Raw genomic sequence first — 19,304 nt, 5'->3', positions numbered from 1 at the left:
ATGTTCAGAATGCATGGGGAATGCCAATTTTAGTGTTTCAGGTTTGTAGGTTTTTCTTAAAAACATTTCTAAACTAACTATGTTAAATGAATTATACTTTGTAGTTTAAAGGGCAAGTTGAATATAACAATCACAGTTTGTTAAGCAGAAATAATGAGGAGGAACAGTTGTACGACTCATTAGATATGGCTTCTCTCATGTAGGTATGTAACACAGGATTCTTGGATGTTCTCATCAATCCATTTCCTGTCAACTCATGTTTTAATTAATTAATTCTTGCTATTTATCAATCACATTTCTTGGGCTAGTGGTTTTATACTTTCTGATTTCACAAAGGGACACTTTAAAGGAATACTAAGAAGCTGTTCAGATCCAAGTTCTCAATATTATATTTGTTAAATCTTATTTAGTTTTCCTAGAGGGACCCCAATAATCCTCTAAAATCTGCTTTAGCACAACATTGCTTCTGTGCTTCTGTGTCTTCAATAATGACAACATATGAGTTTAGAAATACATGTATGTTAATGCTCCCTATATATTTGTGAATTACTTGATCTGTAAATCATACTTTTACCATTTATCTGCCAGTTTCTACAAGATTTCTAGTTCTTTACAGTTCTACTCTAAATCCATCAGGCAACAAAACACACATCACTCCGTTTGTGAAAATTGTATCAACTTCAAGTTTTAGAAACAGTTTTTGAACCAAATCAATTTATTTGCATCATAGCTCCCTGTCCTGGAAAAAAAAGCTCCAGTTTTTGTCAGTAGTATAATATTAATATTCTATAGCAATAAACTGAAGTACTAGCAAAATAAAGAAGATGCCTCCCTCTGCAAAACAGGAAGGATAAAGAACACAGTATTTCATAAACTTTGATCCTCTGGCCTTGAAACAAGAATTTAATAACATCTAATACTAAGATAATTAAGTAAAAGCATTAAAATTTTAACTCATTTCCTTATGTTTAAAGTCTCATTCAGGAATACACATAAGGAGTTAAATGGCAAAATTAGGAACATACTGAGAGGAATAAGCTTCTTTATGTAGGAAAGCATAAAGTATTAATAAACACTTTAATTTTAATAATCTATCTTGAATTTAAATAGTATTCAGTCTACAGTTCAATGGAATGGATGCTGTGCAGAATTAAAAAATATGTAGTATCTTAATAACTGGGAATTAAATTTAGGAAATATATTTTTCCTACATAGTTATTATTTTACTAAATAGCTTAGAGCAAGTAGAAAGTTGGTGTGGAATAACAGAACTAAATTTTGGAGTTAGCCATTGTTGTGGCTTTGTTTAGTGAAGAGGGGCCTAAGGTGGTAGCTTCTGTAGGAAACTGCTAGAAGTTGCTCCCCTTTGTTCAGTGGACCCGGCCGGGCCTAGGGCGGACCTGCTGCTGGCCAAGGCCGAGCCGATTGGTAGCAGAATGTTCTGTGATAATGCCTCTGCGCTAACATATTTAAGAAGGGGAAAACAGAAAAAAAAAAAAAAAGAGAGAGAACAGAAGATGTGAAGAAGCTGAGTGGGGGCAGAGGCACAGAGGGGGAGGTGCAGGTCTCATGGGCCTTGCAGGCCTCACCCTCTGGCCTCTCGCCAGGCGGCCGATTGGGCCCGACTCGGTCCAGCCCAGCTGCAAGAAGCGGAGAGGAAATGAGAAGTGAATAAGATGTAAAAAGTATCCTGAGAGACACCTACCAGCCTGTTGTGAGGAACGGCTGCAGACGCCAAGGTCAGTTCAGAAGGAGGGGGAGGAGTAATGCGGCTTCTGGCCAAGATTCCCTTGCAGCCTGTGGTGACAACCATGGTGGAGCAGGTTGTCCCCCTGCAGCCCATGGAGGTCCACGAAGGAGCAGAGATCCACTTGGAGCCCGTGAAGGACCCCGTACCGGGGCAGGTGGATGCCTGAAGGAGGCTGTGGCCCATGGAGGGCCTGCTGGGACAGCCGTTCTGGAGAGACTGCACCCTGTGGAAGAGATGACCCACACCGGAGCAGTTTCACGAAGGACTGTGGCGTATGGATGGGACCCCACAACAGAGCAGGGGAGGAATGTGAGGAGTTCTTCCCCCGACCATGAAGCAGCAGCGTAAAACAACGCATGATGAACTGACCACAACACCCATTCCCTCTTCCCCCTGTGCCGCTCGGGGCAAGGAGGTAGTAGAGATAATGTTAAGCTCAGGAAGAGGGAGGCGTGGAGGGAGGTTATCTTGTTCTCTGTCTCACTATCCTGCTATTTTTAGTAATAAATGAATAGTTTTCCCCAAGTCGAGTCTGTTTTGCCCGTAACGGTAACTTTAAGGATTTCTCCCTGTCCTTATCTCAAACCTCAAGCTGTTTTTACTTATATTATCTCCCCCTATTCTCTCAGAGGGTGGTGGGAGTGAGAGAGAGACTGCGTAGTCTGGTCCCGATCGGGGCTGAACTATAACAGCCATGTAAATATAATCATCATCCCAAATATTCTGTAGAAGTATTTCCTATAAACAAACAAAAAATAAGAAAAGACAAGATAAGGCTTCTGGTGGAAAGTGCTCTAAAGGTTTACTATTTTCTATTTTCCCCTTCTGTCCAGTGTAAAGATATAAATGCTTTAATTATAATAATCCTTGAGTTGCAGCCATGAATAACAGCACAAGGATCAGGAAAAAGCAGTGACAAAATTGCTCAAGTATTTGCTAACACCGTCTTGTCCAAACTTCCTGCTATGACAGCGTCACTTCTATCCTTATTAGTGTTGCTGTTCTTTACTGCAAAGATTACTGCTTAATAAGAGGGAAAAATTGTTTCACTCTTTAATAAACTCACTTCTAACAAAAGTGTACTTGCCAGTCTTACCTAATGAAATAGTAAACATGCATATAACATATAAAAAGCCAAAGGTTCTAATACTCGTAAAAAATTTCTGCACTTTGAATGCTAAAAAGGCAAAAAAACTCTGATCATAATTCATGGTTAATCCATAGAAGCTGTTGCATAAAGCATCATTGAGCAATAATTTGTTGTGCTTTTGAACATCTTCACAAAGGTGTTTTGACTAGTGAGTACAAAACACAAAAGACTAAAGAAAACAGACTTTTTTTTAAAGAAGAAAAGTGTTATTTTGCTAAGTGTGAACAAGTGCTACATGGCATAAACATTTGGGCATAGCAATTCGAGTGCTTCAAGAAGATAGATTTTTAAGCAGTAATTGGTGTTAAGAATGGCAATTAAAAGTGTGCTACTGGGACAAATTATAGTGTTGACAGCCTTTTTCTAAGTGCCTCATGTTGGCCAGTCTTGTAAACAGTGTATCTGGCTAGATGGACTCGTCAAAATAGGTCGGTGGGATAAATCAGTGCATTGGTTCCTGCTGACCTGTTGGTTTTACAGTCACAATGAGTACTATGTAGTCAGCAACAGATCACAACTTAAAAAAGCATCAGGAGAGAATTCCAAACCGTGGTAAATTCAGTTTGTTAAGCACCTACTTTCAGGATTTCCTCAGTTTCTATAATCAGAAAAGCCTCCTTGTGTTTGAGAAAATGGTTCTTGGAGAAGGGAAGTGCATGAAAAATGTTATTAACTTATGTTCTACCCATTCTCTAGCTGAGCTCTTCCCATCTCTTCCATTTTCCAAAAGCTACTCTTTGATTGGCCCACCAACTGTGCAGGAAGAGAGAAAGGGGAATGGACTCTTGGAGCCAGAGTAAGCATTGGACATTTTATCATACCACAGTAAAAGTCTCAGTGCTGGATTCAGGAAATCCAGTGGAACAATTCCCACTGAATGCAGTGAGACTGGATGCTGGTCAAGACATCGGTGTAAACTGAAGCAGGCAAAACCTTTCACCAGCGTAGTTCTGGCTGACGAGCATGCAACGGCTGTGAGATTTAGGCATTTTAGGTCATATGAGTGCTAAAATTTTCTTTTAGAAAATAAACTTTAGGAGCACATCAGGGAGTTCTTACTGTAAGGGAGTTAATATGTTGCATTTCTGGAATGATAATTTAGCAATTATATATATTATATTATATAACATAATTATATAATAGTAATTTATTTCCCCTCTGCCTTTTAAGAATGGGTAATATTTTGGCAAGATGCTGCCCATGATGCTGAACCCTGAACAGCGTCACACAGCATAATATATAAGATGCTGAACCCTGAACAGCTGACTCTGCCACTGGCCAAATTGCCTGGTTTCGCTTGTCACATTGGCTTTTTGGGAATTCCATCAGATAGATTTCAGTAGCACCATCTGGAAAAACCTCTCAACTGAGAGGAAGTACATAGTCTGAGAGCAAAACCCTATGTCATCTTGCCAGGAAGACTCTACTAGTATGCGGTAGAAAACATATCGTCACTGAGCTACAAAAAGCTAGAACTATTTTATTCAATGAGATAAAAGTCAGACTCTTTTGATGTGTCCATGGGAAGGAAGCTCATGTCCAAAATTCACAATAAAACTAATAACAAGGCCACTATACAGCATCTTTATATCAAAATCTGTCTAAAATGACAAAGTTGTTGATTTACTCACTGTGTCTACCATTTCCACCTTTTAACAGCCATGGAACAAAAGCATGGACAGATGTACGGTTGATTTTTTTGTATCATCCAGTTTTGGAAGATCAGTTAGTCTTTCTTTATGTGCAGACAAGCTACAGGCCCTGACATGCATCTCCAGGAACTGTACAAAAGACATTTCTCCTTACAAATAAGTCTCTCTCCCTCTCACTACTGAACTTGGCCAAGTTCACAGGAATCTTCAGTGCTTTGCACATGCTTACCCTTAGCTTTCCAAAAGCTTGGATTTTCACTTGGTAATCTTAGTTGCCAATGGTGTAAATCTGGCTGCTTCTTACTATTAACATCCTCCCACAAATACTCAAATACCAAAAAGTGAGACTGTTTTTTGCCTAAAAACATGCTATTCTTATTCTGTAGAGACAACTGTTTCAAAAACATAGCTACATATAAAGGATAAGTGGTCCACTTCTGATTCCGTGACCACACTTTTAAATCTTATTTTCAGAGCCCTTTGGAAACCCTAAAAAAAAAGGGCTTGCTGGTTTTGTGGTTGTGCCAGAAGAGATGGAGAACATCTACAGCAAGGAGTTGGAGTTACGGATCTGAAGACCATCTTAAATGGTGATGGAAAGCAGTTGTGATGGAGACCAGATTCAAGAGCTGCGGTATTGAATATAGACTTGAGACACTTCTACTTTTGTCTGTTCAAAACCTGTATAAATAGGCCCTTAGTAGCCCTTAGTTACCCTTAGTTTATTCAATAAGAAAGAAAGTGAGCTAGCTTTCTGGACACATGCATTATTATGAAATAGAAATATGGAATTTCGTAAGTTTTGTGTCCTTTCTCCCTTAGTCTGCATGTCATCAAGAGAAAAAAAAAGACTAAGAAACCCTTATTTTGCTTATAATTCCAAACTGGATATATATCTCCAGGAAGTCTTCCAGGCAAATGATCACTGCTCAGCCCAACCTCTTAACACAGACATTCTCCCACTATGTGTTGTACAGAGTTTCAAATTTTTCTTCCAAATTCTGCCAAGAGGAGCCTCACAAAAGGAAAGGGACTTCAACTGGTTTCACCTCTGTTTATTTCTGTGGGGATTTCACAGTATTTGACACTCTTATTGTCTAAAATCCCAGATTAGTCCTGTTCTTCATTAACATTCTTCTGATTTATACTATCCTCTTATCCTGGGTACATGGCAATTTAGAATTAAAAAAAAAATTTGTTTTAGCTCATTATATTCTACTTCTTCATTATAGTCACTACTAAAAAGTTAATGTTGATTGAAACAGCTATGTAGCTTTACAGGTAAATAAATACTTTATATTCACTGTTGGAAGTAATACAACCATACTTCTCATGGTAGCAGACAAAATACCAAACTTTCAAGGGGGACTAAAATGTTTTAACAAGAATGGAAAATGCTATGTTTCAGGTATATCTAGGTATTCAAGTCAAGATAGTTAAGATGTTTCAAAAAACTACTAACCAACGCATCAAAGCTAAAATTATGTTTGATGATATCTATAGTTCCTTATGTCTGATTAATAAATCAGGGCAGATTCACATTTTCTTATGCTGAATACTTCCATACCAGAAATCTACCACGTCTTCTAGGAAATACTTCTCAGCAAAACAAAGTGCACAAGGACCTTTACTATCCTGTTCCCATGTTACCAGAGGAGGGTAAGACCACCACTCTTCATGTAAAGTTTGTTTAAGTGCCCCGGATTTTGTAGAGGATATTATGGGTATTTTCTTGTTGCCATTTACCCTTTGTAATTGATTTGGGAAATTTTCCCTTGTTATAGAATTATGCACTACCTTGACAGATACTCTGCAGCACTAACTAGTGATGCCATGAAGAGCACTGACTCAGTATATACAGGTGATGCATCAATCTTTCCAAGTGTACTGTAGTTCTCAATAAAAATCTTAAATGCAGTCACACTTTATTCTGCCATGATCTGTATGTACAGTAACCATTTTTCTATGCCATTTTATACTAGGTCATTCTACAAATTTTGTGGTAACAGTGTTATTACCTTCCAAAAGGCCAAGTGACAACTGGATATCAAGATCTGCCTTACTTTGTCATTGGAAAAAGAAAACAGCAAGCAGTTTCAACCCAGTGTAAGGATTTGTAAACTGCATGGCATTAATACATTTTGAGCTTTAAGACCTTTCTATAAGAAACAACCCATCCCTGTTAATCTAACAGTATGTTCTGGTTTTATTTAGTGAGGCAGGGCTACGTTAGTAGCTTCTGTAAGAAACTGCTAGAAGTTGTTCCCCTTTGTTCTGCCTAGGGCAGACCCGCTGCTGGCCAAGGCCAAGACAATTGGTAGCAGAATGTCCCCTGATAACGTCTCTGCAATAATGTATTTAAGAAGGGGAAAAACAACAAAAAAAAAAAAAAAAAAGAAGAGAAGATGTGAAGAACCTGAGCAGGGGCAGAGAAGGGGAGGAGCGAGCCTTGTGGGCCTTGCAGGCCTCACCCTCTGGCCTCCTGCTGGGCGGCCAACTGGGCCTGACTCAGCCCGGCCCAGCTGCAAGATGTGGAGAGGAGATGAGATGTGAAGAGATCCTGAGAGGCATCTGCCAGCCTATTGTGAAGAATTTTTCTTGTGAGATGAACGGCTGCAGATGCCAAGGTCAGTGAAGAAGGAGGGGGAGGAGTAATGCGGCTCCTGGCCAAGATTCCCCTGCAGCCTGTGGTGACGACCATGGTAAAGCAGGCTGTCCCCCTGCAGCCCATGGACATCCATGGGGGAGCAGAGATTCACCTGCAGCCCATGGAGGACCCCACATCAGGGCAGGTGGATGCCTGAAGGAGGCTGTGGCCCATGGAGGACCCACTGGAGCAGCTGTTCTGGAGGGACTGCACCCCATGGAAGAGATGATCCACACTGGAGCAGTTTCACGAAGGACTGTGGCGCATGGGTGGGATCCCACACTGGCGCAGGGGAGGAATGTGGGGAGTTCTTCCCCCGACCATAAAGCAGCGGCGTAAAACAACGTGTGATGAACTGACCATAACCCCCATTCCCTCTTCCCTGCTGTGCCGCTCAGTGTGGGGGGAAGATGGTTGAGATAATGTTAAGCCTGGGAAGAGGGAGGGGTGGGGGAAAGTCATCTTGTTCTCATTATCCTGCTTTGATTTTAGAAATAAATTAATAGTTTTTCCCAGGTCGAGTCTGTTTTGCCCATAACAGTAATTTTAAGGATTTCTCCCTGTCCTTATCTCAGACCTTGAGCCTTTTTCTTTATATTATCTCTCCCTATTCTCTCGGAGAGTTGGTGGGAGTGAGAGAGAGACTGCGTAGTCTGGTCCCATTCACGGCTGAACTACAACACAGTATAAGGTCCTGAACTATAAATGGATTTTTTTTTTTGTTTGCACAGCTTTTTATAAAATAAAAAAGTGATTGAAATTAATTTTCCACTGTTGTTTTCAGATAGTTTCTGTCCTCCTTCTGATCCTAAGATGTATAAATCCACTTAAAAATACTCTTATACAACAACTCAGTTTCAAGTAAGGAAACATGATTTGCATTAGGATGCTAAGTTATTGTGACCATGTGCTTTAACATTAGCTTTTATCTTTTTATCCTGTCACTGTGGATTACTTTTAAAAATTGATATTTTCAAGCAAAAATATTAGTGGTCCTTGAGCAAGTGTTCTAAAGGTCATTTAGGATCCTGCATCACAAGCTGTGGAAGTAATTGGATATTTAGACTTTTTATTTATTGATTATCCCCATAACTAAAGCAATAACTTGCAATGAGCATTTCAGCTGCTGTCCAAGAGCAGAACCTGATATCACTAACCTCAACCCTCCAGCCTAGTTCTGCTGTTTAGTTAGACAAACCCCTCTTGAATTGCATGTGTACCTCAGCAAGGCAAATTTTGTAAGCAGAAGCAGCAAAATGGGGAGGAGAAAGAAGCAGAGATCATTGGAGTTTTCTCCTGCAGGCTTATAAGAGCTAGTTAAAGCACTAATGCTCTAATAATGGAAAACAAGATCTCTCTGAAATATGAATGGAATTTTCAGTAGAAGCTTTTACTATAAGCCATTGTTACCCGTTTGAGCTGCACACAGGACTCAAGTAACTGCAAGAAGTGCAAAAGCTAACTGAAATACAAAACAAGTTGCTGTAGCCAGGACCTCCAATAACTTTTAGTTGCTTTTTCAAACTCCAAGCAGTGTGATAAATCCATTGGTATGATGATCTAATTTTAGAGAGGTAACATTACAGTGAAGTCTCTACTTAAAGGGAGCCATCACCACCTAAGGAAGAGCAATAGTGGAAAAGCTCAAGCACCTTATCCTAAAATAAATAGTTGCATATTCCTTCAGTCTTTAGAACTACTAGCGTCACCATCACCTTTTAGATGGAAATACTTTTTATTGAGTAATAGCACCATGATCTGCTGCTTTCTCTCCAAGAATCGTGGTGGGAAGGATTCCATCACAGATAGAGGAATTCTCAGTTTTGGTACACTAACACTGTAAGAATAGGATGTTGAAAGTCAGACAGAGAAGATAATAGGTTGTTCTTTTTTAGTGAACATTCAGAAAAGTGCTGTGTTAGCCCAAAGAGCAAAAGTGTCTACATTAGACCATGTCCTTTTGTGACTCTGCTGTAATAAGGAGGTAAAACAAAATCATACCAACAGAAGTGTCATTCCCACCTACAGTAATGAGTGGAAATAAGCTGCTATTGAGAATACTGCTTTTTTTTGCCCTTCTCTTAATGCTACGTCAGTGGTGTAGACTAAATATACAAACTAAGCCCAATGAAACCAGTGGCAAATTTCCTACAGATTATGCAGAGCCAAGATTTTTGCTCTAATTACACAGATTTAGTCAGATTAGACTGGCAACTGTGTCCCAAGAGATCAGACATATTTCAAATTAAGTAGGGTTTCAAGGTGGCAGAAACAGTTAAGCAACAGTAGAGCTAAGAAAACACCGTTAATTATATATATGATTGTCAGCATGAAGAATGATTTTTTCCCCAACCTCACAACAACCATTTCTTAATTGAAAGAAAAAAAAAAAAAAAGACAAGGAAAGAAAAAAGGTAATATTCTGGGAAAAATACATTCAATTAACATATTTACTGAAAAAATATTCAAATCAATGCACTAGTAAGAGCTAACACAGTGATAGTTTATTTTCGTAAATACAATATACAGCTTCATAAGACTGTGTGTGGAGATATGTGTGTCAAATGTAAGGACTGAATGTCACAGCCACACTAAACAAAAATGATAAAACACAAATCTACAGAGAACAACAAAATGCTGTAAAGCTTATAGTCATCAATAATAGTTTAAATTATTAACAATATCTAAAATTCACACATCATAGTAATACATTGATACCGGTGTGAACTTGTAATAAATATATTACAGGTTTGAATTCTTGTCTATCGTTTGTCACAGATCATGACAAAATTACAAGTGGAACTAGTATATGAAATAAATAACAGAGCTCAATATGTTTACTATTCAGTAACTACAGTTACTAACATCAGGAATAATTACCTCCTGAAATTATTGTCATCCCCTTCTGTTAGTGTTAGCACATGTAAGTACACTTCTCTATTTGAGTTAAATTATCTAGCAAAATTACTGGCAATATTCACTTATAAATTATTTGCTCATCTTTGAAATCCTTAAGCAAAATCATTTGAAACAGCCTCTATAAAATTTGGAGCAGACATGAGTATCGTAAATGTGCAAATGATGGCAAAAAGGGTAAATGCAACCAGGCATAATCTGTCTATGACAGCAGCTGCAAACTTCCACTCACTGCAGATCTCTTCACCTTCATCTTGTTTTCTAAAGCGCATTGCTATGAACTGAACTTCCTCTAGGATCTTCACAATCACGGGAATAGTATCCATTAAAGCTTTTGTTTGAACAAGCTCATCATCTTCTTCTAAGGGGCAAGTAATCTTTCCACTCTTGCTGCCCAGATCATTCTTCTGGGGGCAGCACAGATTCTCCATCATGTGGTAGGTGTAAATTGTGTTGCCATTGCTGGACTGGTGCCCCGGTAGGACATTCATCTCCATGTTGTTTACACTCAGATGGTGCTTGGAATACCTATATTTGCGAGAGAGGGGCTTCATATTTTCCCCAGGCTTTTTCATTCGTAAAAACCAAGCACACCAATTCAGCAGGATGACCCGGACCTGAAAGAGAGTTATCATAATAGAAATAAAGGGAACTTCCATGTATTTTAAAAGTTTTTGAAATATGTCATGACTATTATCTTTAGTCTGTATGGTACTTCAGAAAGACTGACTGTTTTCTGTGTTCTCCAGCTATCTGCTTTCAAATGTTTGTTTGTTTGTTTGTTTTTTTGAGGTCTGATTTCTTCCCAAGAATGACCTTTTTTTTGATATGTTTTGAACATAGAGGTGTTCAATGCCCATTTAGCTTATAAAGCAAAAGAGAAGTAAAATCTTTTCGCAAAATTATTCTTAAAGTTCTGTCTTTAGCAAACAATCCCAGATCTCTGTAACTGAGCATCTAGCCAAAAAAAAAAAAATGGCTACATGGTTTTTAGTAATTACTTAGATAATATGGAAAGAGATACGCTTTAATATTTGGGAGGACAACGTTTAGATTTTGCTGAAAAAAAAACCCGTATACAATAGTCTAACAGCTGGTTTTAGCACATTCCCCACCCCTGTCTCTATTGTTTAAGTCTAACTAAACAGCCTTGGTTGTTGGTTTGTTTTTTTTTTTTTTTCATTTGAAAGCCATTTTAATACTCCTTTGAAGAGTTCAGCCTCATAATACAACAAGCCTTTTTTCAAAAGAATAACAGTGAATCAATTAAATTGGGCAGTTCATTATCTGAGTGCTAATATGAACTGCTGTAATTTCCCTGTGCTCTAGTGTACAACTCCTCTGGCGTATCGCAAGAGCACTGCAACCTGCACACACCAGATTGTGTCCCATATGTTTCTTGCCAAGGTCAGCAAAAGAGCTAACTCCAGAAAGTGCATCCAGCATTTTTTCCCACTGAACAGACCTTTAGATGTCTTGTCTGAAATCTGAGCCTGCTATGATTCCTATTGTTTCCTGTGAAAGGCAGTAAAAATACTTAAAATCAGTAACATCTTGTGTGAAGGGCAGCAAACTAAATCACTAAAATCTTGTCATTATATAGTCCTACAGGTATTACTTATAAATATTGGACATTTGCAATGTGCTTGTGAAAGTCCCTCTGGGAAGATAAGTGGCCTCTTTAATGACTTTATCATTCTGGTTACAAGTCAAATTATCTGATGTCCAGGATAGGGCAGAAGTGACCTCTAGTTTTACTTCTGAGCCTTGGCCCAGGACTCCCTATGTGATCCTCCTTCAGTCCCTTTGGCCATGTTTGACTCAGGACCACACCCTCCTGGGTTGATGCAGGATGAGTTGTCTCCTGTGATGGCACAGCACAGATGCAGGGATGGGGAAATTACAGTGAGTACTTTGAGTTTCTGCTGTAATGACAAGCATAATTTCAGACAGCAGGAGGCATTAACTACCACAGGTGGAAATAATAATTGTAAAAGTCAAAAATTATGAGCAGTGGAAGATGGTTACACAAATTTTAAATTCTGCAGTGAGTGGTCTTCCAGGTCACAGCCCCATGTCATTTTCTGTGAGCTTTTCTTCTTCTCTCCCACTAATGAATCTTTTATTCTTCATCCTCAGAGACTATTTTCCTGTGACTCATATTATTCTGCTTTCATTGGGGTCTTTAAATATTTCATTATTTTCTCCATGGTCACCACAGACAGATAGAAAACTGTAACACAGCAGCCTAAAAAAAAGTTGATCCTGGATTTAATTGAACTTACTTAATTAGAACATCCTTTGGCTGTTTATGGTCACAAAATTGAACATCATGAAACAAAAAGAAGGTCTTAATTGCTAGCAATATTTCAACAGTGTCAGTGGCAAAGAGGGGAGGGAAATTAATTCTCCAGTACTGTGAAATTCCAAAATACTAAACTTTCTTATTAGAAAATGTTAATATGTCTGCCTTAGCTCTGGAAGGAGATGTGAGGTGAAAAAGCTCTAGTCTACAGGAATGCTAGTTTTTCTTCCAAGATAAAGTATTTACTCCTTACGGAAATTACATTTATAAATACAGCCAAATGCATTTCCCACAGAAAAATAAATATGCAGAAGATAGCAACACAGCTTTTAATTTCCTTGAACTTCCAAGTGCCTTATTTCCTTGAAAACACAGACACACAGGTCTGTTCTTGTCATACCAATTCATTGAGGAGACAGCTGCACCATAAGGATTGTTGGAAAACAGCACAAGCATGATGATATGAATCTATGTTCTCACTTGCATTATCATATTGGGGTTTCTGTAAAGGGAAGACACAGGTACACCTGCCCTCACAGCTCAACAGCCTAACCTTCCTGTGACACTCTCCACTCAGGTCCTGCCCTAAGCATAATAAACAGTACTGCTAGCTCCCATCACAGCCACCTGCCTGGCCCAGTCCAGAGGGAAGAGTCTCCAATTAAAGCTCTCTTGATAAGAGGCATCAGCACCTGAGCCAATCTGTGCATGTCCAGATTTGTCTTTCAAAAGAAAAGTCTGAAACCTAACAAACCTGCTGATTTGGGTGCAGCAAAGAGGTAGAGCACTCTTGCCTTTTCCCACAAAACCCTTTATTCTCTCTGTGCTTGGTCTCTTCATATCTCTTGCCTATGCAACAACAGTCTTGCTTGTCAGCAGAGCTACGTCGATGGAGCTGTAACCCAATGCCTGAAGTTACCCACTGCCAACTGCTCCTTAGCTGGACCTTCTTCAGTGCTCTTTTCCAGGCTAGCTCAACAGGCATTATGAAAAGTGTCAAGTAGCCACCAGCTTTCACTTCTCAACTGATTAGCCAACAAATGCCCTGACTGAATACTTCAGATTTAAACTTCTCTCTTGGAAAAAGTTGGCTTCTGTAAATTGTCACAGATTAACAGAAAGGAAGACACGAATATCAGCAGTGAAGTAAGGGACCTACAGCACCTACAGAGAGGTTAAATACTAACAGACACATCTGTCTCTCTGGTTCAAAGGCCAAGCATAGACCCCTAGAGAGACAAGGAGGGAAAAGATGATCAACTGTAAATAGTTTAGAAAGCAGGTGTTCAGCCAATGTTTAATCTTCTAGGTTTGGAGCAGGTCCCACACAAAGCCAATGCCAAGCCCTTGCAACTTACTCCAGTAGCTAATTTCATTTAACTGAGAGGTAAAGAACAATTCTTTAGTAACAACTAATCAGGGTTACAGCTTTGCAATAAACTCGTGTCTGGCTCTGCCAGGATGAGGAGGGTGCGGGCAGCAAGTAGATGGTAGAGGTATCAGCTGGGACTGGAACTGCAGATAACAGATAGCAATTTCCTTCTTTCTGCAGATGATTATCTGAGATTCCTGATTTTTAATGAGCAAAAATCTTTCAAGGTGTCTCTATAAGAAACACCTGATACAGGTGGACAGAAAAAAAAAGAAAAAATAATGAGACTTTACCATGAATCCTAATGACTGAGCCTTGCTGAGGATTAATACCCAGTTTTGTGGGGTCAGCCTCTTCCCTACACACTTAGCATTCACCCTTTTTCTCTTGAGATGTCTCAGTCCTGTCAGCTTGCTTAGTCTACAGCTTTCAGAGTCTATCATCTGTGCTTCCTAGCAGCGCTTTCCACATGCTTCCTGATGGTATTTTTGTAATGTATGCCAGTTCAGGTGTCAGGCCATTGAACAAGGTTACTAAGAGTGAGAATTTGCTCCATGCTGTGTTTCCAGCCAAGACAGCAAGAACTGGTAGGGAGCAAGAGCTGACTTCCAGGGCCTGTAAGCAGACTTAACATGAGTCATTGTGTCTAGGCTCTTTGAAAAGCAGACAAAACAACAAAATTGTCCATGGGCACTGTTATGTTGCAGCATACAATGTCCAGATAGACGTCTGAAGTATGTTTACTCAGATTTATGCCCTCAGGTCTTGCTTACATGCAGGTTCAACCAGAATTCACATGCTCTGCTATCTTGAAAGTAAGATAATTTTAAATGATCCATCACTTTAAGAAATAATTGCCAGTATGCTTAACTGCTACTGGATGGTTTTTTTTTTTAATTTGTGTTGATGCTGCAGTTTATTCTTACAATGAGGGTGGCAGAACATTGGACCAGGTTGCCCAGAGAGGTGGTGGATGCCCCATCCCTGAAAACATTCAAGGCCAGGTTGGATGAGGTTCTGAGCAACTTGATCTAGTTGGAGATGTCCCTGGTCCTTGCAGGGGGGTTGGACTAGATGGCCTTTAAAGGTCCCTTCCAACCCTAACGATTCTATGATTTTATGATTTTTAGAAAAGTAAAATTAGAAAGCTGTTCTGTACTAAGGCTGACATTGGTAACGATGTAATGTTCAACATCATATCAGGATAATTGTCTAGCATGACAACTGTGGTGAATAAGATGCCAGAGGATGCTGTAAAACCAGATTTCTGTGAAACCAAGGTGGATAGATAGTTGACCATGACTACTTGCATCTGCTTCTGCTTTCATTCCTTTTCTTTTTGTAAATAAAAGCATACCTTGCCTGTTCTAAAATATATTCTTAGGAAAAGGAGAGAGAAAAAAAGCATCATTTTCTTTTAACCTGAACATTGTAAGGAAACACATTCCTCCTGAAAGCCAGCTGGAGCTGGTTTCAAACCTCACTGGGCCAACAGAATCTGCTGCTGTAAATAAAAGCAGGTCTACATGCGAATGCACTGTGAATTGATTAGATGGCAGCAGACAAAACTGGTTTTCCATACAGAAAAGTGAATGTGCCTTCAGCAGAAGGCAGATTTCTGAGCCAGGGAAGTCCAAGGGTCTTCTCAGTACAGCCAGACTGAGCCGAAATCATTGCCTTTCTGTTTCTGCTGGTGGTACGGCAGCAGGACCCTTCAAGCTGTGAGAAGCACAACTGGGTTTAGTATTCAACACTGGGGTATTAGAGTCCCTGACGTTCCAGCAAATCAGAGAACTGGCTCATAACTGGAACTGTTGCAAGACAGAAGCAAACTGGCTTCACTTGCTGTCTTTGTTTCGGGAGATTACAGCTCTGTCACAAACCACAGTGAGAACATCTGTAAGGGAACAAAGCAGATAAACTGCTCAGCAGAGACAGTGTACAGTGCTTTGAAATGTCACATTTTATCAGAACTGGTGTCTGCTGGATAAGAAATCAAAGGTGTTGCCCACGGGGTTAGGACTTACAAAGCAGGTGCTGAGCAAGATGACTCGACCACCCCGCTGTAAGTTTCAATAGAAAATCCAAATAACAGATACTAGTTTTAATAGAAAAGTGAATTTACCACATTTGTTCTTTCCCTCCAATAGCAAACATAAGTGTCACATATACTAGCTGTAGTTGACTTTTCAGATTAACTGAGAACAAGTTCTAGTCCTCATTTATAACTAGTTTACACTAGCTTTTAGATTATTTTTTCTTTCAATAGGCTGTTGAATATTTGCCCCCAAAGCTGCTTACCCATTTGGGCATCTTTCCGGCTTGCAGGTCACGATGGTGAAACTGCAGAACCAGCACTGTTACCACTACAGACAGACCAACGATGACCATGATGCTAGCAAAATACTGAGCTGCAAGTAAAAGGAAGACTTGGTTAGGAGAGGGAAAAAAAAAACAAACAAAAGGAAAATAATATTCCTTGGCCGTGCCTGGAGATCTAAATTTGAGAAGCGCTGTGTTATATGCAAACATTCTCTCCTCTAGTCTTCCACACTGGAGCATTTGAGACCTTTGAGGTGTTTAGTGTACCTGCTCAGCTCTCTCCTCTTCAGTGAGGGAACAGCTAGAACCAGTTAAAGGCATAAGCTGCTTCATTTTTGTTCCCAGAGAGGAAAGTAGGGCCCCCTGCTAAGGACCTGCCTGCTGCCTTGACAGGAGGAGTTGGGCTGACCAGACCCACTGAACAGCAGCATCCCCAGCCCTGGGCCACCCTGCAGTTCCACTAGAGGTGCTGGAGGGAAATGCTATCCTTATAGTGTCACTGGACCCTCTCAGGAAGTGCCATCACACCCCCTCCCTCATCCCACCACTGCTCATAAGAGGTTAGGTGTATTTTTCAGCATCCTCCATAGTGCTCAAAATTACTTCTTTTGTTTCCTACAAAAGCACACTACACCCTTTCTGAGTGCTAAATTTAATCCTGCCATGCAGAAAGAAACAAAGATCTTGAATGCCAGAATGGAGACTTTAAATCGTTATCTCCTAAGTGGCAGTGCATCTTCCTCATCCCAGGAGTGAGGTTGATGCACTGGAGCGTAAAGAGGAAGTACCCGCAGGGCTAATGACATTTGAAGGCTGCTGTGGCAAAACACACAGGGAGCATTGCTATTGGCTGATACGCTGGGGTGATGTTGCAGAGCACATCACACTGCCTCAAACTGCAGTCTCTTCCCACCCTGAGCCCTCCCCCCTGCAGCTTGCAGGGAAAGTTAAAGATTCAGTACAGGCTCCAAGGCAAGGTTTGGTCTGGCTCTATTTCTTAATACCACTTCCCACTGCCTCAGCAATAAAAGGCTTGTTCATAATAATAAGGTTCTCAAGCCTTCCTGAAACCAATGCTGCAACTGGCATTGCATTCAAGAGGTTGTCATCGTCTTCCATAGCAAAATGAATTATGCAGCTGGATTAGAAGAACAGCCTCAAGGGTGAGAGGAATTGAAAGGTCTCTGTTGCAATTACTCATGAGATAACAGAGGCAACAGCCAGGCAGAAGCAGAGCAAACCAGGAACTCAGGTTTCAGGGCAGCTGGCTGATCAAATTCCAGTATGCCTCATGTAACAGAAACACAGCAGCGTTGATACCACTCATTTAATTACTTCCATAACTCACTAAATAACTTCCATAAATTCCACCCATCTTGACACCACCAGACTTCAAAGACCTGAAGTGGTCCATTTAAAATGGCTTTGGCTAGAATTTTTCACAGATCCTTGGAAAATTAGTCATCTGGTTAAACTTGGAAACAACTTGGCATGATCTGACTCAAGATCCCAGCCAATGATTAGCAGAGGAATTCACACTCTCAGTTTTTTGTGCTGTAAACCCAGCAACAGGGGTCAGGAAACTGCTATAGAGATCTGCTAGTAAGCACGGAAAACAGTTCTCTCAGGAACAGACTGGGAACTGTATGGGACCTGTGCAGCCATAAAGAAAAAGTTTTATAGTTTTATGTTTTTGCATGGTGATAGGCAAGGAAGATGGCTGAGTGTGCATTACCTGCATTTGGAAGGGGGCTTCTGTTCAATGTACACTTGAAAAGTAAGGATGGAGGAAATAGGGCATGGTACTTCAACCCTCTTATCACTGTCAGGCAATCAAATGTCACAAGATATCTGTGAAATGAGAACTGGCAGGCAGCCCAGATACGTGCAGGCACTGTATTAATTTCAGGAGGAGAAAGCCCCAAAGCCCTGGACAGCCCAGACCTCCTCTAGGGCTGGATTTTGCCAGCCCTGAAGAACCAACAGCAAAAGGTGAGGAAGGAAGTATCACACCTGTCATGTTAGCCTTTCACATCTCTAGCTGGAGATATGATGAAAGCTTTTGCCTCCTTTCCTGTGGCAAAACAAGGTAGATCTAATAGGCATTGTTCACAAAGAAATTGCTAGATCTTCTGCCCATGGGTCTCTCTAATGGAAAATATGGCTCTGTACTTAAAATCCAGACCCTGCAATGAGGCATAGCCACAGGAAGGGATGGCCAAGAACTAGCCAAGTTCAGTGATGGTTCACCTATAAGGGAAGGAAAGGCCCTAGAACTGAGTGGGTAAATCCATGAGGCAAAACAGTGCTGGCTCTGAAACAGTATCCATAACCACTCAGCATTTCCTGAGGGAAAAGTGCATTTCCTTCAGGGGTTTAAACCTACATGCTCTCTTTCCTGGCAGCAGAACTCCTGCAGCAGTCAGGAAAAGTGGTGGGGAAGAATCCTGTGCTGTCTCTCATGAACCTCCCTAAAAGTATGGCTTAATCCTTCTCTAGTCTGCTGGTTTATAATTTCTGTTGCTGGCAGTCTTTAGCCCTCATATCAGTCAGATCAAACTCATCACCTGGTAAAAGCTACAAGGATGGCTGTCCCTTTTCTCTTCTTACACCCTCTCTGATGTGACCATGACTCAACCTTCTCCAGATACCCTGTGAGCAGAGAAGCCTAGCTGCTGAACGGATCAAGTGACAACGTGCATAGATAACACTTTCCCTGGAGTCACAGGACTGCAGTCTTCAGTACTTCCTACCCTAGGTCCCACAGGGACCTGAATTATCAAACTTTATTTCTGGGCCTCCACTGATGTTACTGAGCACAGAAACGGGGTACTTTCCTGTGAGATGTCGCACAGGAGACAGTGGAGTAAGAACTGAGCTTCAGTCTCCCAAGAGGCAACCACAGTCCAGCCACTAGACTTTTTTTTCGCAAGTATTTTAGGGTCCATCATAAAGCCTACAGCACTTATGCAGTTAGGGCTTTGAAGCTGCCACTCCCACAGAGTCCTCTGTGTGTCTGTTGGCAAGGGTAAATGTAAATCAGATTTTACAAAGAAGCTCAGCCCCTTTAATTTAAACTGCAGAAGAGAAATGCTCAGCAGCTCTTTAAGCAGCTCTTGGTATCCTTCTTAAGAGCTTCTGGTTACTAGGTCTTCCCTGGTATGGATGGGTCAGCTTGGAGGCTCTTCAC

The 19,304-nt window shown here is 40.6% G+C and overlaps 1 protein-coding gene across 2 annotated transcripts in view; it reads right to left on the bottom strand.

Annotated features, from left to right (window-relative positions):
- Positions 1 to 9,681: 9,681 nt before the first annotated feature.
- Positions 9,682 to 19,304, bottom strand: part of LOC104481213 (neuronal acetylcholine receptor subunit alpha-7) — a 59,030-nt gene continuing 49,407 nt past the window's right edge. For both annotated transcript variants that reach the window (XM_086770548.1, XM_086770547.1), the window contains 2 exons: positions 16,094 to 16,203; positions 9,682 to 10,732 (listed from right to left, as the gene is read on the bottom strand). In XM_086770548.1, coding sequence (XP_086626674.1) covers positions 10,211 to 10,732; positions 16,094 to 16,203 — 632 coding nt within the window. In that variant the 3' untranslated portion in view covers positions 9,682 to 10,210. The remainder of the gene's footprint in view (positions 10,733 to 16,093; positions 16,204 to 19,304) is intronic.

The sequence above is a fragment of the Chlamydotis macqueenii genome, chromosome Z (assembly GCF_036417535.1).
Source record: "Chlamydotis macqueenii isolate bChlMac1 chromosome Z, bChlMac1.mat, whole genome shotgun sequence".
In the NCBI taxonomy this organism is placed as follows: Eukaryota; Metazoa; Chordata; class Aves; order Otidiformes; family Otididae; genus Chlamydotis; species Chlamydotis macqueenii.
This window is presented reverse-complemented; position numbering and strand designations above follow the sequence as displayed.